Source organism: Micropterus salmoides, unplaced genomic scaffold (genome assembly GCF_014851395.1).
Source record: "Micropterus salmoides isolate LMB-PRFRI ecotype aquatic unplaced genomic scaffold, ASM1485139v1 Ms_hic_scaffold_8, whole genome shotgun sequence".
Lineage (NCBI taxonomy): Eukaryota > Metazoa > Chordata > Actinopteri > Centrarchiformes > Centrarchidae > Micropterus > Micropterus salmoides.
The window spans coordinates 5,204,464-5,228,113 of record NW_024044570.1 but is presented as its reverse complement, the minus strand read 5'-3'; the positions used below and the strand labels follow the sequence as shown (position 1 = coordinate 5,228,113).

Sequence of the window (23,650 nt, the reverse complement as noted above, 5' to 3'; positions counted from 1 at the left end):
TAACGAGGTATCTGCAAAGATAATGGCTAGCTTTCTATCGAATTTGAATCCTGGTGTTTGTCACCCTGACTTTTCCTCTAATGCCACCAAAAGACCACTCTTTCAGTGTGTCCACAGATTTCAGCAGTAACATCTTTAGCAATCTAGGAACCCATCATCTATCGTTTGACAACAATTTATCCTCTGGGGGCAATGGCCAATGTTTTGGGGCTTCCACTGAAGTCAGCGGTTATCCGGAAATGCGGGCCAAGACTTCCTCCTCAGTGTGCCGGTCATTGTTTACAGTCTGATTGGCAAGCTTGGAACCCATCATCTATTCTTTGACGACAATTTGAATGCAATTTTAAAAAGCTAAGAGACTGATTAAAAAGCTAAATCATCGTCAGACGATAGCTGATGGGTTCTGAGACTGCATTTTGATCCACCACATTCCACGTTCTTTTGCTCTCCACAGGGACTGTTAACGTGCATGCAACCAAAGCCCACACAATACTACTAGGACTACAAACGGACACCAGAACGCTTCTGATAACAAAGTCTTGTCCCTTTCCTACAGATTCTACATTCATATGCAGATAATCTGTTTATAGATGTGTTGGGCAAATCAGCTGCTAGAAACAACTTTAGATTAATCCGATTGAAATCAGTGTAGCATGACAAGCTGTTACAAACCTCCACACACATATTAAACTTAACAGTCAATATTTATTTAATTTATATATGCTTACATGGAGAAATAAAATTCATTCAGTTTAGAATTAATCTGCTCATCCTCTTAGCGTGCCCTGCAGCCTTGTGGCCTGACAGGAGCAGCCAGTGGTCATTCATGTCAATATTTAATGGTTAGAAAAGACGTTCTGGGTATGATATTGTCTGGATATGAATGTTCCTGAAACTTTCAGCACAACGGGCAGCAGTAGCAGTAAATTAAAATTTCTATTATTATCAATGTTAACTATTTTGTTCTTACGTTACGTTTTTTTTTTTTTTACTTATTATTTATTATTTAAATGGGCACTTGTGTTGCCTGGAAGGAGGCACTGCCTTAAAAGCTGAAGCCAGGGAACAAAGTCTCTCGTGCACCGTCAACACCACAGATTACATAACATTACTGTAACATGAATGGTTTCAGCCTTGTTCTGCAGGATGCCTACTGATACTAATGTATCTGTGGCTATTTTTATACCGTAAACCCCTCGGCCCAGAGGGGGGTGTAAGCTGTGTAAACACACCACTACACCTTTGCTACCACAACTACTACTCAAATGTTTTTGGGGGGGGTGGGGCAGTCAGAACTAGCTACGCTTCTGCAGGCCACACTGACTGTTGTAGAGATCCTTACATAAAATATTCATACAGCGCACAACGGGCCGACTGTTCATCAGAGAAGCTCCGTCACTCAGATGCTGGATTCTTCTGAAAGACCAGCTGATGCTGACGAGCCCTGAATATGGATGAGAGGACGTGAAATGATGTGTTGTGACATAAAATCTCACTGTGCTCTGGAATTCAGTCTTTCACAAAACTAAACAATGACTGTTTCAGCGCTGAGCTCTGCATATGCCAGACACTACAGAATGGGATTTATTTTACACAGAACACTGTATTTACTCGTAGGAAATTTTACATAGTGCTGGTAGGTGAATGTTTTTACCTCCAGACAGAGCCAGGCTTTATGGGGTCTTTATGCTAAGCTAAGTTAACCTGGCTTTAGCCTTTCAATTACTGTACCAACATGAGATTGGTATCAATCTTCCTCATCTGACTCTTGGCAAGAAAGTGAATAAGCGTATTTCCCAAAGTGTCTATTTCTTTAAGATTTCAACAGGTCTTTGAAAGAAATTGTTCTAGAAACATGCAGCTTTTATAAACGCAACACAGACAAGCCATCTAAACTTAAAATACTCCTTCCAAACTGTGTCTTTAATTTTACGCTAATTAGTACCAAATTACATTTTACTGTCTATGACACCTCATTAATTTAAAAGTAGAGTAGAGTAAAGTGTTACTTTAAGAGTTAATTTAGTGAGTAATGAGCATCGCAGCCTCAGTGCCTGTAGACTCTTACTTCCAAATACTTTTACAAAATCAGTTCCTATTTTGGAGAGCCGACATATTTGGCCATTATTTACAAACTGAGCTTTGATGAAATTAGAATAATCTTATCCGCTGTGTTGGTGCAGAGCTCAGTGTGTCTCCCAGATCTTTGTTGTGTGAAATCAGAAACAGCAGCAGAGACACGACGATCACAGCCGGCCGCTGGAGGAGGAAAATGTTTCTGACAGCAGAACTGAAAACAGAAGAAAACCCTTCTGCCTGCAGGACAGACAGCCGAGTGTGAAGACACAAACACAGTCAGTGACACACTGCGACTTACACAGCAGCCCACATGAATACTTGCATATCAGTTACTGGCTGCTCTGCAAAGGGCTTTTCTAGCATTTTGGCCAGATTCAAGTTCAATCAGAAATAAAACCTTTTTTTTAAAGTGTTTTATTGCAAATTACTTAAAATAAAGAACCAATAACAGCCTCCATATCTCCTGTTTGGTCTCTTCAAAGGGTTTTGAAAAGAGTCAACTCGCCAGAAAACAGGAGGAACTGAGACTACTTCTCATTATTTTAAAGAGTCACTCGAGCGGGGTTGGTGTCGGACAGTTTCAGGGACAGAGGAGCGATTTGGACGCACCCTGAAAGGAAGTTCCAAGACCAAACTTCAGGCAGAAAGTCCCTCTGTGGCACCACTGATTAATTTATTTATTCATTTCTTAGAGCCACTGGACTACTATAATGGACCCCCTCTGTCACAATTCAAGTCCTAATGTTGCAAATTTATTTTCTGATTTTCTGTCCACAGTAGGTTTTATCAGTTGTGTTGATTTGTCTCTCTAATTAGTATTCTCATTAGTAATACTAACCTATTGGTGTGTTCCTCTTTTCTGTGTTAGTTGTGTATGGACCAGTGAGACTGCAGTGTGCAGGACAGAGCTCCGGCTCCCCCTGCAGGACAACAACCCGCAGCACAGGTTCTACTGCAGCAGAACCCCACCGCCCAAAAAAGAAGAGTCTTAGAAGATATTAAAAATTCTTTCATTTAACTTAATTTAAGTCTTAATGCCAGACAGCACAGGTGAATGGGGTAAACATGTATCTAGTAACATGAAAGGTCTGCAGTTGGTTATAAGTAAAAAAAATGGTATTGTTGTTTTTTCTGAAATGTTATGGTTAAACATGCAAATGAGGCATTATCTAATTACACATGCACTCATTTCCAGAACAAAAATCTGAACATTTATAAAGCCAGGTTCAAAGTTCTTGTTTGTTTTTGTTGACATGTTAGAGTCAAAAGTTTTGGGGGAATTTTTTTATTCTTTTTTTATCATTCATAAAATTTCAAATGCCCAAAATGTCAACAGAAATATCACATAAATCAGGCTATTAATGATATATGAACAAAACCCCTCTGAAAAAAACCTTCAGAATAGGAATAAAACACAAAGATAGAATCCTAATATAATGCTGGTTTGTTTCTTTCTGTCCCAGATGTTGATAAATTCACTGAAAATGGACTGTACTTGCACGTCATATTTCTATCTTCAGACCATTGAAAGCCTTTTATACTACATGTCAACTCATTCATACACTGATGGCAGACGTTACCATGCAAGGTACCAGCCGCTCGTCAGAAAGAAACTAATCATTCACACGTGCTAGCAATTCAGAGTTCAATGTCCTGCTTACACTGCAGACTGGAGGAGCCAGGGATCGAACCGCCGATCTTACCTCTAAACCACAGCAGCCCCACTGTACCCAGCAAATGTTTCCACATTCATCCATTAATGAATATTCCACAGACTTAAGAAACCAGAAGTTGTGTTTTTTTATATGTTCAGAGACACAAAGACAGACTCATCATCCGGACAACATGAAGGCTCCGTCTGTCTCTCTGCTCCTCGGTGAGTCAAACCTTCTCCAAAACTTTGATTTCACGATAACAGTGATCGGTCAATTGGCAGCGATCATTAACAACTCACTGAACAGTCACTGAACATTAAATGGTAACTAGTGTTGTGGGTTACATGTTGGCAATAAACGAACTAGTCAGCATTGAGTGCAGAGTGTCATGAAACCAAGTCCAAATCTTATTTACTGTTTATAATTAAACAACAGTGGGATTTTCTCTCATATTTACCTTTCACAGTTAGTCTAGTGCAATGTGTGTTTTTTTTGGGAAAGATTCTCAAAATTTATTAAGTAATTTTAATGTCTCCTGCGTGTTTTTAAAGGAACAAGGAAGGATCACCCTTTTCACTTATTTCTCAGTTTTTCTTCCTGCTGCTTCTATGTATAGCATCGTGTGCTTCCTTTTTCTTCAATAGGTGGCAAAATAAAGAACAAACTTAGTCTTAGGATGAGTCAGATCCACCACAGGCCTCCAGAACAGTTTCAGGGCTCCTTACCAAGTCTGTGGAACTCTATTGGAGGAATAAACACTATTCCTCCACATGATATTAGCTCAGTTACTCGAATATACCACTTTTATTTAATCAGTTCATGTCATTGAGATCAAGAGACGCCTGAGTATAGCAGATAGAAAGAAACACAAACACAGCCAGACATAACAAAAGGACATATAGCATCAGAGACATCACTAAATAGATTTGAAGATGTTTATATTCTGTAATTTGGTTTTATTGAGATGGAGAGCGTTGTCTTCATAGGTGTGAGACTGGCTTGAGACATGTTGACTGTAAAATAAATAAATAAATCCAGTTTAATTAAATTTATATAGCACCATTTCATAACAGTTATCTTATTGCACTTTTCATATAGAGCAGGTATAGACCGCATTCTCACAAACCATTCAGTGAGCCCAGGTGCATCTGATTTTCTTTCCGGGTTTGTCTCCTGGCATCCTGGGACTGACCCTGCTGTAACCCCCACTGAGGCCTCCGGAGGTGAGCGCTGACCTCCCGTTCCTCTCCCGCATCATGCCTCTCCTGAACCTGCCCTGTCTTTGTCGTCCCCTGGGCCCCTGGGTGTTAGGCCCTTGTCTGGCTGGGTTCCGTGGGAAGCTGCTGAGCCCGGTTCACTTGCCCACTTGCCCAGCTCTGGTTCTGGTGCCAATTCTGGCATTCTGTGCTTGACAGGTGGCCAATTCATACATATTGTACCTCCAGTGTGTCCCCCCACTGACGTTTCTCCAGTTTCCTTACCTAATGCAGTGATGAAGGCCACAGGCTGAAAGGACTGGACTGATCTCACATCTTTTCAACTGCTGTAAGCGTGCTGATCTCTGATCTTTATTAAGCGTGTCCTCCTGTTGCAGGCCCGGCTGTGCTGCTGTTTGGACTGCCTGTGTCTGCAGGTGAGCTGATGACACTCAAATAATAATTAAATAATACATTTCTGTGTTTCTGTCTGACTGTTTTGTCTGAAGTTTTGACGTTGACACAAACCTACAAAAATATAAACAATTAACTGTCTGTCCGTCATTTTGTTCTCCAGTCTTTCTGAACGTCAGTCCAAACCATCAGGTGTTCTTTAAAAGAGACTCTGTCTCTCTGAGTTGTGTTGAAGATGGACAGACAGTGGATGGATGGACGGTGAAGAGGACAGCAGGAGGACTGACACAGACCTGTGGTGGAGGTCAACAAGACTTTGGGAGATTGAATGGTTCCTCCTGCAACATCTCAACTCTCTTTCCATCCGACAATGGAGTTTACTGGTGTGAAAATAGAGCTGGACAGAGGAGCGTCCAGGTCAGCATCAGTGTATCAGGTACAGAAATTGACCTGTTCAAACCCATGCGTGCAGGGAAAATAAAACAAACCGGAATGGCAGAGAGTTTATGAGGATATCCACATGAGGAGTTGTTTTTGTTCCTTAAAACTGCAGGAACAAAAGTAGTGGTTGCAAAATGATCAGCTCAGAGTGCAGAATTAGCTATTAGCTTCAAACCTTTATTACGGAAGTGTTGTTTTTTTTTTTTACTGAAACTGCAGGAAGAAATGCCAGTTGTAAGGTAAGACAGGTTATTGTGTGTTATTATGGCAGGGTTTTTAAAATGTTTGTCAGGCTCAGTCGATCAATTATTTGGTGATCAGATGATCAGTGTGTGAGAGTTTCAGTGTAGGACTTGATGACAGCATTGCATATATTTGTTTTTCCGAGAAAAAAATCTTTTCGTCACTTTTCGTTGCCTGCAAGAGCAAACTTTTTACAGTCTAGCATGTTTGAAAAGCAAGAGTCAATGCCACATGACCTGTCTACCAAGTTGCTCTATTTCTAAATACGGTGAATGCCCATGTGGTAATGTGTTTTCTATCTGCTGCGTGCACATCCTTAATTGTTTGTAAACGGGGAACGTGTCTATATATTTCTGGTTTAAATTCGCCTCTATGGCTCTGGTCTAATTGGACTACATCTTTGTGGACTGACTCTGGTCTGTGTTTTCTTATTCAGATCGTTCTGTGATCCTGGAGTTGCCCAGACATCCTGTGCCTGTAGGAAGTCATGTCACTCTGCACTGTAAAACCAGAGAAAGTTACACACAAACAGTGTACTTCTTCAGGAATGAGAGCTTCCTTGGCACTGGACAAACGGGAGAGTTTACCATTAGTGATGTCCAGCCGTCTCATGAAGGTCTCTACTGGTGTTGTCAGGATCGTTGAAGAGCTGGCTGAGTGTCAGAGGTCAGGAAACTATATAACAATAAGAATTACTTTCTGTTTGTATTATGACAAACAGTATTATGATAGTATTATGATAGTATTATGATATTATAGTAGTCTTAATACAATCCTCATAAAATATACAGGAAAAAAACAAAGTGTCCTCATTCTGTGTAAAAATGACTTCAGCTGACGATAATATTTATACTTCAGTTGATTTATACTTCAGATCCAGATCCAGATAATGCTAGTCCTCTGTCTGTGGTCAGGCTGCTCTGCCATCTACTGGTCGTCTGTCCGTTCTGCATTTCTACCATCCTCGTGGTGTCTATCTACTGCAGCAAGAGGACAGGTAAAACACACACACATTAACACAGTGTACCTTCAGTGCGCCCCTGAATTACCAAATTTGTGATGTAAAGGAATGAAATCCCTCGGGTCCTCTGCAAAGTAACAAGCGATCAGCTGAAGATAAAATCCAGCGACTTTCACAGCCAATAAAAGTAGAGGAGACATAATTACAATAATTATGCTTTACAATGCAGTTTTAAATTTTAGCTTTATAAGTTAAAAGTAAACGGATTTGTGGGCAGTAATTCCTTCTTCCCGGCCCGTGAAGCTGGGATTCAAAGGGAGACAAAGTGAGGATGTTACTGTCCTGCTTCAGATAAATTGGAACTAAATGTGTTTTGTGGCCATTGTTAATCTCTGTCATGTTCTCAGGAAAATGTCCAGAAACAACATTTTGGTAAAACTGAATACACCCACACAGAAATGTTCAAATCCCTAACTCCTTCCATGCTCTTTTATTTCACCCACAGAAAACAAACCATCCATTTTCATGGAGATGAACCGCAGTGTTGAAGGCGGTCTGAGACTGGCTGAAGAGCATGATGTCGCTGCTGGTGTCACCACTGAGCACGCTTTATAAACTGAAGAGGCTGTGCTGTTTGTGTCATGTGTCAACAGGCTCGTGCTTTGCTGTCTGCTAACATGCTCACAATGACAATGCTAACATCTTTTGCAGGTATAGAGGGCGCCATGTTCACCATCTTAGTTTAGTGAGTTAGCATGCAAACATTTGCAAATTAACACTCAACACAAAGTAGCTGATGTGAATCTCATAAGTAAGCATTAGAAGAAAAGGCTGGACATCTTAAAAGCTTAAAATACACATTACTGTTAATAATCAACTTACCTTCTATGATGCTCAAAGCATTCCTCAGGGAAGAATTTTCCCTCTCAAGTTCAAAGTTATTACAATTCATCCTAAATGAATGTGAATATCTGAAATAAATTTGATGGCAATCCATCCAATAGTTCATTCAGACATTCAGTGTCAATGAACATTAACACGCATAAAAATCAAAACACAACACTAAAATTTTTGTTCATGAAGTCACCTGTCTGTCATTAGGAAAAACACAACAACTGTGGATATGTGACAGTGGGAAAATCATGATCTTTTACATTATTTTTATTTTATTCATTTCATCAGTGTAGTGTCACATCTGTTGGATGTTGGGTTTCTGTAAATATTATCACACAGTATGGTCTAGACTGGCTCTTTTATGAGCGCTATGAGACTGTTGTTGTTGTGATTTGGCGCTATAAAAATAGAATTGAATTGGGGTGGTGATGCCGCAGTGGATAAGATGCATGTCCTTGGTGTGAGAGACCTGGGTTCAATCCCCCACTGTGACACATCCACCAATGTGTCCCTGAGCAAGACACTTAACCCCTCGTTGCTCCAGAGGCGTGCGACCTCTGACATAAATAGCAATTGTTGGTCGCTTTGGATAAAAGCGTCAGCTAAATGACAAATTATTATTATTCTAACGGCCACAGCAAAACCAAAACAAGCTGGGTGTGTGCATCACTTAAAAGTGTCCCCTGGAAACACTTCCCTTTGTGTTTTCTTATTGTGTTGTGATCAATTTACGACCTCCGACATAAATAGCAATTGTAAGTCGCTTTGGATAAAAGCGTCAGCTAAATGAATAAATGTAAATGTAAATGAATTGAAGATCTCTCCGCCGTGGCTGCCTGAAGCTACACTTTCCTTGTCTTCGCGACTGTAACTTCCACTAACCACAAGAAAACAAAAAGGGGAAACGAGCACGAGTGTTAGTTTGTGGCTATAACAACGCTGTTGACACAATGTACAGATAACCTGCAACCCCTGCTGGAGCGAGAGAACTACACAACAATCAGTTTTTAATGATTAATTAGGTTATAATCAAAACCCAGAATTCAGAATTGTTTTGTAGTTCTGTATGTAATATAATAAATTGCAAATGTGTTTAGTGGAAATGTTTTTAAAATTTTATGTCAAAGGGGTGCTGTGCCAAAATCTTATGTTGAGACCTCAATAATAATAATAATAATAATAATACATTTTAAACATCATTTTGTATATATTGTTCAGTGTATATTGCATATTCCAAAAGCAAGTTGTATAAATGAGACTGGCAGATTTGGCTGAAAAAACAAACAAGTAACAGCGGAACAGTCCTCTAACTGCCTGCAACCACATATCCTGTATTACAGGTATCAGGTTTGTGTCATTGATTGATTTACATCACGAAATACACCAGACAGAGCAGTATCATCACGAGCACTAGGGGGCTAGGCATGGTCAGCACCTCGATCCCTCGTGATGAGGACTTCCTCATGGATAATGTTGAAGGTCCAGACCGATCTGCACGGCTCCTCGCTGTAGCACATGCAGTCAAAGCTACGGTTGAACCATTTGATGTCATCCTGCGAGAGGCCACCACTCACAGTTAACGGGCCAGTGTGGCGCTGCCTCTGGATCCGGAAATGGTGCGGGTTGAGGTGGAGGAAGACGTCGTCCTCCCAGTGCTTCCTCACACATCGACCTCGGCCTTGGCAGAGCGCCTGGCTGCAGAGTTGCGTCGCTGTGGAGACGTTCAAGATGTATGGGTTCATGACCTGCAGCAGGTGGCGTCGAGCATCAAAGCAGGAATCCTGGGATATTAAGTCAGTTAGTGGCTGATAAGCAAGTTGGCAAAAAGAAGAATAAGTTTAAAAATCTTCCCAAAAAACACCAGGGTGATGTCACTTTCTACCTCTGTGTCTGTGACATTCATGTCTCCCCAGGAAACGGCGCCGGCAGCGCCGAGAGCAGCAGCTTCTCCGATGGTGTTGACCAGATCAGACTGCAAAAAAAAAGGAGAGCAGGAAATTGCCCTCCACGCAGTTAGGTGGATTTTCTCTTAGGCACGAACACAATTTATGAGTAGTCCAGAGGTCCAGTGGTCGTAAGAGTCATGTGCAGTTAGTCTGCTCTGAAATGTATAACTTACTTCATTACTTTAAAGCAATGCTGAGTTTGAAAATCTGAACATTTTGAAAACCCTAATTACACTTCATAATTATGTTGACATCATCCTGTTTGACTCTTCCAGTTATATTATACTTATACATTTATTTCATGTAGCATAACGATATCCATCCATCGTCATCCGCTAATCCTCTGTACAGGGGCGCTGGAGCCAATCCCAGCTGACATCTGGCGAAAGGCGGGTTACACCCTGGACAGGTCGCCAGTCCATCACAAGGCCCATAACGATATCATCATTCATATAAATTCCATGGCCAATCAGAAACAAGTATATTTTCAGGAATGTCTGACCTCTGACATGTAGTCATTGGTACTGTCCTTGTACACGGGCCGGATGTAGGCGTAGACGGGGATTGAGTAGGAGTTGTTGGGGAGCATCGACACCCTCATGGCCTCCTGGATGCGATGCCGGACGAACAGCCTGGCCTGCCGGGAGTCTCTGAGCACCAGCTCCAGGTAGATGGATGGAAAGATCGCTGTTGACTCTCTCCAGAGCCACACTAGTTCATCGTTTCTGTCCTTCTCGATAGCGGGACACTCTCCGGTGAAGCCCGCCATGTCCTGGTTGTAGTCGTAGTTGTAGCAGTCGGGGTACAGGTAGTAACCCCAGAGTCTGTTGGGCCTCAGCCTCTTCCCGATGCGGATGGAATGGAGAAAGTACCTTTTGGCTGAGTGTTCAAAAACGATCTTCGCCTGGTCCTCTGCCTCGTCGTTGGACAACGATGCGTTCTTCTTCTTTACCATTTCAATGGAAATCTGTCGGTAGATGTCTTTGCTGCCCCAGTTTCTGACCCACTGTGGCCTCCACTCCTCAAAGTCAAGCACAGCAAGGCCCGGCTGGTCGGCAGGGATGTAGTACTCAATGTCATCCTCAGCCAGTTCGTGGTGCTCCTGCATGTCTATGAGTTGAGGTAGGCCCTTGTCGTACATCTCGCCAGTGTCTTTGTCCACGTAGGGGAAGATGCCGAAGCGGTCTTTGTAGAATATGGAGATGCTCTGGTTGGTCGCAGTCTTCAACGTGCTGCTGATGAACTGGAAGTAGGAGAGGTCGAGTGGCATGCCGAAACGGATGTCGCACAGCTCAGTTGGGGCATTCCACATGACCAAGAATGGGTGGCCAGGGCGGATGGGAGGGTCTGTCCTCGGCAAGGCCCGTCCAGAACTCAGCACGGCCAACATGGCGATGAAGATGGAAAAAATATGCTGTTTGTCACTGAGCAGTTTGACTTTGTTCATTTTGAAACAGGAATCTGATCTGTGAGGAAAAAGAAAAAGAAACAAAAATCAGGAAAATAAGTTCACAATGAATGGCTCTTAAATAAATCTAGCTTTGTTTGGGAGTAAACTTTTTCCTAATTCAGGATACAGTTTTCACTCTACTTTTATTCTTTTCAATATTAAATTTTCTACCCAAAATGGACAGCAATAAAATGACATTTGACAAATCAAGTAATTTACGGACAGGAGCAAAGTTGACCTGTTTCCTTCTGTCTTCACAAATGTGTTGAAATGTTTACAGATGTACAAATGTAACCCCTTAAACCCCAGTCGTTATACTTTTGTGTTGTATAAGAATTGTCAAAATCACAGAACTTCCCAAAATTTCCCAAAAAAAGGGGACTCTGAGTTTGGGGGAAGTGTGTCTAATCTTGGGTGAATATTCTACTCAGTGGAAATATTAATATTCCGGAAAGAGTTGGGTCAAGATGATATTAAAAAAAATTATTATTGGTCATGCTAGCTGCATCACTTTGGTCCAGATTGACACATCTTAACAATTTTCGTATGGATTGCCATGGAATTTTAATGCACGGTAGGTGTTCATGTCCCCCTTCAAATTAATTGTAATTATTACATTGGTTGTTCCTTGAGTTTTCCTCTTCCATCATCAGGTCAAAATGTTAATTTGTCCAATATTTTGGTTTCTGACCAATTGCCTACCTAACTGATAACATTCCCATCAGCCTCAGCTGTAAGCTACTTTGTCTTTATTGCTAATTAGCAAATGTTAGCATTTTAAATTTCTAAGGTCAGATGGTCAACATGGTAAACATTAGACCTGCTAAACATTAGCATGTTAGCATTATTGATGTTAGCATTTAGCTCAAAGTACTGTGACTGAGCACAGCCTCAGAGCCGCTAGCATAGCTGTACACTTTTAGTGTTGTTCAAATATTAGGGGGAAAATCGTATGTAAAACGGTTAAAAGAAGTAATCTTTTCAGATTTGCAGGATTGTAGCCAATGGTGCTGTCAGGGGGGGCCACGGCCACCCTAAGAAAATGGGTGGCCACCCCAGTGGCCCCCCCGGCAAGGAGCATATGCATAAAATGCTATCTACTGTTTATATTATGTAACCCCTTGGTTTGAGTTAAAAGGTGAATAGCAGCATACAACATACATATTAGGCTCCGTCACTTTAAGAGGGTAACCTCTGACGCTGAGCTGTGACAGACTGTGATGTTTAATTTAGGAGAGGCCTCTGATTCGTCCATGTAGATGGCAATCACGTTTCTAAAATTGTGACTGGTTAAGGGGTGGGACTAACAGGCAGCAGAGCAGAGTAGACCGGTGTTGTGCTGAAAGTGTATGTTTTCTGTGGAGGCAGCAACCAGCTGCTACTAAGTGTATTGAAATATTAAAGACTCTTAACGTTCATAAAATATATACTTCAAATCATTTAACACCATTGATGGACCCCACAAATAATAATATAGCATTTAAAAGCATTTGGAAGTGCATGCAATTCTTGGCAGGCTGGCAGATCTCGGCATAACACCGGCTGTTAACGTTATGCTTCGAGGGAGACAGTCCTGTGCCTGTTCTCACCTTCACCTTTATGAGAGGATTGCAAAACATCAGAACAGCGGGAGTCATCTGGACGATGCAGTGAAACTGGGCTCAACATTACTTGCGCCCAACAGGCGCTCCAGTGAGCAGCACAACAAACACTGTGGGGCCACAACGAGTCGGCGGACTGTCTGAAAAACTTCAGTCACCCAGAAGTTTGCCCAGAGGAAAAAACGCCTTTCTCCTCACATGAGACCTTAGCTCTGGTGAGTGAAAGCTTCTTTTATCATCCTGACTCTGCTGCTTGTCTCTGCATGGGCAAATTGTTGTTCTGGGTCGGTTGAGACTAGGCTACGGATTAAGGTTGTTGTCATGATGTTGTTGTTATATAGCCACTTTCATACTGCCTTATTATTTGGGATTTAGTAGGCCAGCCTGCTCTTCTCATGTTAAGTGTTTTGAGCTGTGCTGTTTGTTGACATGTTAAAAAACACAGAAGCAAGAGAGAGTAAATGGTTGGTGCCCCACCGTTTTTTCATATATATATGTTAAAAAGTGTCTAACTAACTATCCAAGCTGTTTGTAAGAATAACACCAAACTTAGTATGATAAGTTTACACAACTATATACAGACACATATCGTATATTTCAATTTGAATTTAAAGAAAAATATTTGTGCTCCATGATGTCTGTAATCTTGAGTAGGCTTGTTCAAAGTACATGCCTATTTAAAGAACAATTAATTGCCTAACACATACAGATAACACATCAAACAGGATTTTTATGCAATGTTAACTGAACTGGTTTTAGTCTACGGACATTAGACAATTTTAACTGTAAAATAAAAACCAAAGTAATCAGTCTGTGATTCCATAACTCATATTTTTATGTAAATTGTAGCAGTAGCTTTTAAGTATAACTAAGTAGAGAGGATGACGACCTCACACCTGCTCAACAACTTACCTGGTACAACAACAGGAAATAATAATATGGTGAAGTCTCCGTTCAAGGTATTAGCAAAAAAGGAAAGCTCCAGGTCCCCAAAATGACACTGTTAGAAGCATTTTTACAAATTTAAATGTTGCATTCTGTCATCGTCACAGCAAGTGCAATGTGTTGCCGTTTTTGTGTGACTTTCAAGGACTTTCCCGTGAGATATCGGAAATTGCAGGACTTTCAATCACATCATACAGGGGAGTTTTAAAGATCAGAAAAACTGAAGGTTTTTAAAAGTAAATCGTAGAATTGACTGTGGTGGGTACTGTCCTTTAGTACCGACACCAGCCACAGCCTGTTCACCCTGCTGCCCTCTAGGAAGAGATAATAAGTTTCTCCTGCCACACCACCAGACTGTGCAAAGAAGCCCCCCCCCCCAAACTATCACACTTTTAAACTAAAATTCATCCTCAGCACTGCTCCATTGAATATAGTTTATTTTATTTACCATTTTTATAATTGATTCTATATTAATATATATTGTCTGCTACGGGAGTTACGAACTCAATTTCACTCTATAACTTGTTATATTGTGACAACATAAATCTACCCACCTACCTACCTATTTGTTTTTGACAATTCAAATGACAATAGATTAACATTTTGGAGACAGGAAGTAAGCTTGGACCAGCTGCTACCTACCGGCCTGCAATAAAACTAAATGAAAGGTCTACATAATAAATGAGATTGACTTGATGAAAACCATTCACTTGTTTGTCAGCTGGTCATAATTGAAAATATCAGGTAGGCTGCTGTATTCATAAACATTAGATATTTATATTGATCGCGACAATGTGTCCTTGATCATTGTTACCTTTCCATTTCTTTAAGTGTACTTTTTTATCGTTTATGAGCACATGTATAATGAGTCTTTTAGTTTGGTAGATCAGGGCACGTGTAGGACTCGTTATAGTCACTGATACTCCACAGCTGGGAAAAACACTAGATAAGATGCAAGGAGAAGAGATGTTGAGTTGAGCTACAGCAAAACAATCCTGCAAGGGTAAACCGCTTGATTTGTTGCTGTGGCCTGTGTAAGAATTTGTAGCTTTACCATCCACCTTTTTACTTGATGTTTTTAAATGCTTGAAGAGAACAGCAGCCTGTTGCAGCAGCTGAACACAAGTTTGGTTGTTAATTTAAGCTTAAAGTAAACCCTACACAGTCAAGTCTTTTCCTTGACTTTATGAGAAAAGAGGGGCTCATTTACAGAATACCTGACATAATAGAGTACAAAACTTATTTCCAATGTGAATTATTTAATGACCAGTATTGATGTATTGTTGGCTGGTACATTTTGTCTGTTTCAGGGCTTAATTTTCCCCCATTTCAGTAGCCAAATGTTTGGCATATAACAAACTTAGTTAACCTTCAGCTCAAGTTAAAACATGGAGTTGGAGTGAAAGCAGAAAACTCAGCCTGAATGAATGAATGAATAAAAAAGCTCTGCAGTCTGAAAATGTTAGGAAATGACCTCTGAAATGTAATTACAATTACATTAATTATTCAATGGACAAACAGTTATTGTTGTTAGTAGTTTAATATAGAAATTAAGGATGGGGACAGCTGCCTACATGACACATCTCGCAGTCACAGAGCAACACGATCATCTGATTAGAGTGGTGGTTGTGTCAACCTGATTAATATAAGCCCAATATTCAATCTGTTTAGCTTTGTTTTAACTTCTGGTGGAAATATCTGTCTCTTTCCCTGCTAGATGTTCCATTTTCATTTCATTTGTTTGCTGCTAATTATAGTTAGCTGACTACAGTCTGCCATATTCTTCTATAAACCATTTCTCATCTGCAAATTCTTTACAAGCTGTTCAATCTCGATTACATTTCAGTAGCTCGCTCTGCTGTCTAGCCTGGACTAATAAGACTCTGTAATCCCAGTGCATACTGTCAAAAGCATTTACTGATAGTTTTACACACTGCATAGTGTTAGCTTCAGTGTCTTTACAAGGTCACAAGACAGTTTTATTATTTCTGTCATTTCAGACTTAATTTATTAAATTACACTCCTGTCGGTTTATATTGAAGGTAGAAACAATATCACACCTTCTCGTGAATTTGACCGCAGGATGAGGACAATGTGGAGACATTGCTGCTCATATGCCAGCAAGAATATTCCCTTTCTAATATAATATTATTTATTTCTGTTGAAAATATAATTTTAGCAACTAATGCAACATTCAGGTAGATTTAAATTATTGTTTAAATTGTTCCCATCACATTTCAAACTTTTCTAAATCCAAAGGACTGTACTGAGTAACATTTTGTCTTGACTTGGTCTAGAGTCCTTTTGGTCTTGACATAATCTTAAAAGTTCCTGTGTTTTCCCTGTCTTTTTCCTAAATAATCTGATTTTATTAACCTGTTTCTTGGTTTTTGCTGTTCTTCTCAATGTAGAACGGTTTGTCAATGAAACAAAAAAAATAAATGCAATTTTTTTCAGAAATGCATTTATTAAGGCGCCTTTTTGTTTTCAATTCAAATACATCCGTATTGCATTTGCTTTGGGAAGACTTATGTCACATTTAATGATGTTACTGGAAAAGTTTACTTTTTTCACATCAAAGTTTTTTGTTTTTTAAATAAAATCAGAGATTGCTGATGAAAAGGTTGATGAGATCATACTTTAATCAAATTACAGTTCAAATCGTGTCAATGACTACATTATTAAGGGGGCGCAGTTTTGAAAACAGTTGACAGATTAAACCCAGATGAGCTTTATATTGGTCAGATGCAACAGTCTGGATGAACAGCTTTGCCCTGCGTAGCATTGACAGGTGAAGTTTTCGGCCCAGGCTTCCATGTCGGAGGCAGAGGGGAGACCGATCGCCACGTAGTTCCTGTCAGTCCGCAGGATGGTGAAGTAGGCAGGGTTCAGGTGCAGGTAGTGGCCAGATTCGTAGTTCTTCCTGACGCAGCGACCCTTCCCCTGGCACAAAGCCTGGCTGCAGAGCATGGCAGCTGCCGTCACATTGGCGATGTAAGGGTTGAAGGTGGACGTCAAGTACTCAGACAGGGACTGACAGGAAGCCTAGAGGGAGTGGTGGGAGTTTATAGGTGAGACTCATGTATGAGGACTGAAAGAAAATGTCGGTTACGAATTAATTTTAGGTTAATAATAAAAAATGTATCATAGGGAGAGACATTATGGAAAAATCCCCTTTGTGATTTAGAAAGTTAGAAAAATCAAATTGAGTTAGAAAAATCAAAAGCATATCAGCTTGAATATACACTCACCAGCCACTTTATTAGGTACACCTGTTCAATTGCTTGTTAACACAAATAGCTAATCAGCCAATCACATGGCAGCAGCTCAATGCATTTAGGCATGTAGATGTGGTCAAGACAACTTGCTGAAGTTCAAACCGAGCATCAGAATGGTGAAGAAAGGGTATTTAAGTGACTTTGAACCCGGCATGGTTGTTGGTGCCAGACGGGCTGGTCCGAGTATTTCAGAAGCTCTGATTTTCTAGCATAACTATCTCTAGGGTTTACAGAGAATGGTCAGATAAGCCCGATGCTCCTGATTTTACACATGATCCATGTGCTACTGCAGCTGGGGACTCTCTGCAGCGCCGTGCGACTTTCTAAATTCTTCCATCTCACGGAGAAAAGAAAGATCAGGTTGAAACAGTTGAAATAGTTCGCACTCTGCGTTTGACCTCATGCTGCGCTTTGCAGCGGTGACATAACATGTTGCATGCTGGACTTATCATAAGACATGCTGGCAAGAAATTGTGTCCGACTTTTGTCGGTGCTGCAAAAAGTCCTTGTGGGAGTGAGACAGCTGCAGTGGCTGAGTCCGGCGACTGCAGTTACTTTTCTCCAACTGCACAAAGTTGGAACCACTCTTTGACTGATCTGTCCAAAGGGTCAGTCGTTGTTGATTTCCATTGCAGTCATAAACTAGGGTTGGTGATGGCGCAGTGGATGAGACCTTCGGTGTGGGAGACCTGGGTTCATTTCCCCACTGTGACACATCCACCAATGTGTACTTGAGCAAGAAACTTAACCCCTAGTTGCTCCAGAGGCGTGCAACCTCTTACATGCATAATAATTATATCACTTGTGTCACTTCGGATAAAAGGGTCAGCTAAATGACAAATTATTATTATTCAAACGGCCACAGCAAAAACAAAACAAGCTGGGTGTGTGCATCACTTAAAAGTGTCCCCTGGAAACACTTCCCTTTGTGTTTTCTTATTGTGTTGTGATCAATTTACATGTGTTTTCTTAGGCCCCATCCACACCACTCCGTTTTAGTTTACAAACCGAGAACGAATACATCTCCATCCACACCAGCGTTTTAGCTGCGTATCAGAGTTGATCTCCGTCTACATTAAAAAGACTTAAAACATCTAGTGGCCGTTTAGGTACACTGGGCATGCACGTGCCGGTGTAAACATGAAGCAGATGGTCTCTTCTATAGTTACAGAAGATTTGGCGAAAGAATAAAGTAAGGCAGACGAAGAATCAGACCAGATATTATTTTGCATGGACCAATAACGAGCTGGAACGGTTACTAAATGTAACACGGGAGTTAAAAGAGACTGTGACGGCGGAAAACAGACTGGGAGTCTACGCAAAGTAAACAGCGACATGCACAGTACAAGTGTAGGCAGATTAGTGTTATTTGCATGTACAGAATATTTTAATAAAAATACCAACTCACTCAGTAGCATTGTGTTTCTACTTTGCATGACTAAAACTCCCTCCAGAGTTTTGAAACGCAAAAGCGTTTCCAAACTTCTTCGTTTTAGGTATTCGTTTTAGTTGTTTTAGTACAAGAGGTACAAATGTAGGAAAAGGTCTCCATATTAATTTGAAAACACAGTAGTGTGGATGGGGCCTTAAGTTGCAGTGCGTTTGGCCTCTCATGGCCACCATACTAATGTTTGTACAAATGCACAACATTTTAACATCACCACCACTGTCGCTGGCATGGCTACAAACTAAGTAATGCATTTAAAAATCACCTCAGCATGTATACCATACTGTACCGTAAATACCAGAATCTGATACATAAAAACTGGATACAGTTAAAAATAAATATAAGAAAACACAAATTAGGCAAAATAGTTATTTCACATCTGTCAGATAAGATAGCAACACACAGTGCAGTGTCATGGCTGTCAGTTCCTCCTAAAGAAGAAACAAAGGCAGATTCCTTATTTGCTGATTAAAGCCTCGTCATCAGAGTTCCCCTTTTTCAGACATGTGAAACATACAGTATGTTATCGTGGCTGCAGACAAGGGCATCACTTTGCGTCGAAAAGTGGTGGGGACGTAAGGGCTCAGATGAAAAAACGATTTCAGAAAATTTAATGGTGGTGTAATGTAATTGGTATGGGGTCGGGGTAGTAAATTATAAACAGGGTCAAGAATTTGTTAAAGTTACTGATCAGTGCATGCATATTTTGGGTCATTTTAGAGTCAGTCCAACTTTTTGTGTAACTTTTTAAACATATTGGCTTGTGAAATTCTATCCTTTAATGACCAGCCCAACCAGTGAATATGCTTCAGAAAACTGTAGTTACCTTGTTGTTGTAGTCTTTGGTTGCTCCCCACATTACAACCCCTGAAGCTCCCAGAGCTGCAGACTCTCCTATAGTACTCACCAGGTCCTTCTGAAAGAGGACAAATCACACAGAAGATCTGACAATTTCTTAATAAGTACTCCCACTACTAATAATCAGTTTTTAGATTGATATCATTTTTTTCTTTTCTACAACAGGTAATTTCTATGAAAGTCACTTCGTTTAGTGTTACATGGTGATGCAGCTGAAAACAGGAAGTGTTTTAAAAACACTTTCATGTTAGTGTGTTTACAAGCTGGAATCCCAAAAGACAGATACAGTATACTGTACATGTACTATCATACAGATGTTTCTAATATTCTGCCCCCCAAGTGATTGTAAATAAGGAGAAGAGGAATAATTAGGAATACCACTCAATGTAATGTAGTCCAGTGCAACACCACCTTCAACTATGACCTCCACATACAATTGAATTTTCACATTTCCAACAATATCAACAAAACTGAACAATTTAAACTTTGTAAAGGTAAAATTTATGGCAATATTTACAAACAATAAATGTTCTTTAGGTTATTTTTCTACACTGAAATACTGTCAAGGATTTGGGTTTTTGTTTTGTATTTCCTGTTTTTATTTTTTGGTAAACCTTCCTCTTGTGTCTTGGTGTATTTTACTTCCTGTACTTTTTAGCAGCTTGAACTGCTAGGGAAGTGACAACTGCTCTTTCTTTCCTATCTGCTAGAGTCTAGCCTCTTAGCTTTCAGCCTGGTTCCCACTCAGCTACCCTACAGCATGCTAGTCACTAGCCTTCATCCAGACCTCATAACCTCCAGCCGGATCCTGCTTTCCCAAGATGGGGGCCTCAACTAGATGGAGACTCCTGGCCGTCCACCTCTCTGGAGTCTTTTTTTTGTTAGACCTCGTTTTGGAACCAGAGAGCACCAAGACTGCTAGCCTCCAGCCAGATAGCCTGTCAGCTAGTTCTGTACCAACCAGTTTCCTGCCTTATCTAGTCCTGGAGCCACTTTCCTTAGCTCCCTGGACACTTGCCCCAGCTTTGCCTCTGATGTCTGCTATTGAGTCAGATGCACAAGTATAATTTTCAATGCAAGTAACAACTCATAACGTGCTGGCCAGAATTCCCAGATTTCTTATACAGCAGTGTATATAGATCTGGTGTTGTGTTCATTGACAGCTGTTTCCCCTGTTAAAAAGAAACCGAACCAAGTGTACTACTTATATCTTTTAAAAATACATTAACAATATGTTTATAAGATGTTTGCAGCTGTACAGGTTTGTTTTAATTTGACTTGTAGAAATAGCAACACTAAAAATTACCTATTTCTTTGAGCATCAACATGGAAGATTCTTCAAACAATTAGTGTAACTTAAGATAGTAAAAGCAATCAAACAGGCTCACCTGGCTCTGGAACGTCTGGGTCTGGTCCCGGTACAGTGGTCTGGAGTAGACATAGACTGGCATAGTGTATGGACGTTTAGGCAGCTTGGCTACCCTCAGTGCCTCCTGGACACGGTTGCGAACGTACAGCGTGGCCTTGGGGGAGTTTCTCAGGGACAAGTGGAGGTAGATGGAGGGGAAGAGGGCGGTGCTGCGCTCCCACAGCCACAGCATCTGGTTGTTTTGCTTCTGGATCTTTGTTGAGCACTTCCCTGTGTAGTCGGGCTTCTCCCAGCCATAGTTGTAGCAGTCGGGGAACAAGTAGAACCCCCACCGGCGGCTTGGACGCTCTCCAATACCGAGGCTGATGGTCTTCTCCATGAAGCGTCGTCCGGCAAGCTCGAATTGACTCTTTGCCAGTTTGGAAATGGGCTTTGATGCTAAAAATGGGGCCATCTGCAAGGCGTGAGTAATGGACAACTTCTGATAAATACGTTTGGATCCCCAGTTGTGTTCCCACAGAGGACGCCAGGACTCCCAGTCAATGACAACCAGCCCAGGAGAGGAATCCTGGGATATGTAATGATCAATTTGACTCTGAGCCTTTGACAGATGCTCCGTCAGGTTGCCGTTTTGTGGTATTCCACCTCTGTAGAGCACGCGTTTCGCTGTGTTGACTTTGGGGTAGAGGCCGAGGCGATCCTCGTAGAAGATGGTGAGGAACTGACCAGGCACTGCGGCGGGTGTAGTCACCGCCTGGAAGGCTGCGGTGTCCAGTGGGATGTGAAACTGTCGACACTGGTCAGTGGGGGCATTCCATATGGCCACAAAGGGGTGGTCGCGGATCAGTGGTGGCTCAGTAGGAGGCAGTGCGAAGATGGTGGCGATAGATCCGATGATACAGAGGGTGACACAGGACAGGAAGGGTGGCGCCATTACGATGGCTCTAGGTAGATGGAGGAAAGACAATAAATGAACCTTTTCAACTTAGCCTCCATTTCAAGGCCATTACAAACCTGTTACTGTAAAGAGGAAGTGGACAATAAAAACCTCCAACAGCGAGCCCAAGATGGGTTTAATAAGATGTTTTTGTCGATGGGCGCACCCAATCTAGCGCCTATAGACACTTCCTGCTGTATTATTGTGGGTTCAATTTCCACATGAAAAACTTCAAGAGAGGACCTCTGTTCGGTTGCCAAAGCTCCAAATGAGTGTTTCATAGTGAGATCTTGGACCACCGTTTTGGATTAATGACCAATGAGTTCATAATGTTTCTCTCAGAAGTGTCAGCACATGACGATAATTTTGTGGGATGCATTTACAGTTAAACAAAACGTAATATTAGATAAGATAACTAACCAGCTAAACAAGTCAGATGTGAGATTAAACTTTACTAAATAAAAAATAAAATGTATCTAGCCAAAGACTGAACAAATATAAACTAAACATACAGTGTTTAATTGCTTTTGTATAAAGACATTTGTAGGGGAAAGGTTTTCACGTGAAACAAAATTCACCGAAACTCTAAAACTGAAGACAAATTGTCCAGATGTTTGATTACACATAATGTATACATATCAAATAATCTGCTTTATTGTACCAGATAGAGTAAATAAAATACATATTTTAAATAGTTTTGCAGTATTGCCATGTTTTTAGACATCAGTCATCATTTCCTACCTGCTGCTCTCTTCAGTGGCCTGTGAAGTACTGTTCACTGTTTCTCAACTTCTCTACATCTGTTTTTTGCTGCCTCATGTGTCTGCGGAAACTGTTTCTTCATTCTGATTGATCTTTATCTGACCGATGTCCTTAAGTCTGGCCTAAACTCCACACTGAGTCCGTTGTTGGAAGACATCAGAAGTCAGTGCTTCGCTCAGATGCATTCTGATGGTATTTGTTATATAAACACCTTTTTAGTGGTCTTATACTTTTTTTATTTAATTTACAATTTCACACAGCAGAAATTAAAATATTAGCTCATCAATGCAATCAATATTCATATACAACACATATAAAACAGTTAGGTATCAGTATTAGTTTTTCACAGAATCCTTTCCCTGATAAGACAACAGTTGTGGTGGCCATCCATGTCTCAGGACACGTTTTGTCCATCTGATCCATCCATGCGCTCACAGTAAGGCTTCCCATCAGTATGCTGCTGGTCTCCTTACACCTGCTGCCCATCCCAGGCTGACCCGGGTCTCAAATCACAATAGATTTTGTTACTGGTCTTCCACTATCTGAAGGTAACACTGTGACATTAACTATTGTGCACCACAAGGCCGTGCACTTTGTTCCTCTTCCCAAGTTGCCTTCAGCATCGGAAATGTTGGTCCTGCTTGTTTTGCATGTGTTCCGGATCCATTGCATTCCACAGGATGTTGTGTCCAACCGGGGTCCTCAATTCTCATTCCAGGTGTCGAAGGCTTTTTGTCGGTCCTTGGGAGACATCTCCAGTCTCTCCTCTGGATACCATTCCCAGACCAATGGACAGACTGAGCGGGCCAACCTGGATCTGGAGACGGCACTACGTCTTGGCCTGTAACCTCTCATCATGGAGTAAACAACTTTCTTTTGTGAAACGTTCAACTTCCCCTCTTCCCCTTTCCCATTAAGGGAAAAAAAGCTGTGAGATTAATGTTAGCTACCTCCATGAAGGTTCACCCCACATTCCATATATCCCTGATTAAACCTGTTGCTTCCTGTCCATTAAGCCCTCTGGCAGAACCCCCTCCACCCCTACCAGATCACTGATGACAGTCCAATTTGTACCATCAGGCGGATTCTGGATGTCTGTCGCCGGGGCGGAGAATACCAGTATTTGCATGCTGAGGCGCACAGTGCGCAGAAGTCGCTAACTTTCTGCAGAGTC

At 41.2% G+C, this 23,650-nt stretch overlaps 3 protein-coding genes across 3 annotated transcripts; 1 reads left to right on the top strand and 2 right to left on the bottom strand.

Annotated features, from left to right (window-relative positions):
• The first annotated feature begins 3,725 nt into the window (after nucleotides 1-3,725).
• Nucleotides 3,726-9,028, top strand: LOC119893098 (junctional adhesion molecule C-like). Its single transcript, XM_038705031.1, has 6 exons — nucleotides 3,726-3,955; nucleotides 5,329-5,367; nucleotides 5,508-5,780; nucleotides 6,465-6,694; nucleotides 6,903-7,025; nucleotides 7,495-9,028. The coding sequence occupies exons 1-4, from the start codon at nucleotides 3,817-3,819 to the stop codon at nucleotides 6,671-6,673; spliced, it is 660 nt and encodes a 219-aa protein (XP_038560959.1). The 5' UTR covers nucleotides 3,726-3,816; the 3' UTR covers nucleotides 6,674-6,694; nucleotides 6,903-7,025; nucleotides 7,495-9,028.
• A 54-nt stretch (nucleotides 9,029-9,082) lies between these two features.
• On the bottom strand, nucleotides 9,083-11,290 carry LOC119893097 (hyaluronidase-5-like). The gene is made up of 3 exons (XM_038705030.1): nucleotides 10,332-11,290; nucleotides 9,766-9,855; nucleotides 9,083-9,664 (listed from the first exon to the last, which is right to left on the bottom strand). The coding sequence occupies exons 1-3, from the start codon at nucleotides 11,274-11,276 to the stop codon at nucleotides 9,302-9,304; spliced, it is 1,398 nt and encodes a 465-aa protein (XP_038560958.1). The 5' UTR covers nucleotides 11,277-11,290; the 3' UTR covers nucleotides 9,083-9,301.
• A 4,982-nt stretch (nucleotides 11,291-16,272) lies between these two features.
• Nucleotides 16,273-22,564, bottom strand: LOC119894110 (hyaluronidase-5-like). Its single transcript, XM_038706648.1, has 4 exons — nucleotides 22,456-22,564; nucleotides 20,797-21,721; nucleotides 19,377-19,466; nucleotides 16,273-16,870 (listed from the first exon to the last, which is right to left on the bottom strand). The coding sequence occupies exons 2-4, from the start codon at nucleotides 21,709-21,711 to the stop codon at nucleotides 16,541-16,543; spliced, it is 1,335 nt and encodes a 444-aa protein (XP_038562576.1). The 5' UTR covers nucleotides 21,712-21,721; nucleotides 22,456-22,564; the 3' UTR covers nucleotides 16,273-16,540.
• Nucleotides 22,565-23,650: the final 1,086 nt, after the last annotated feature.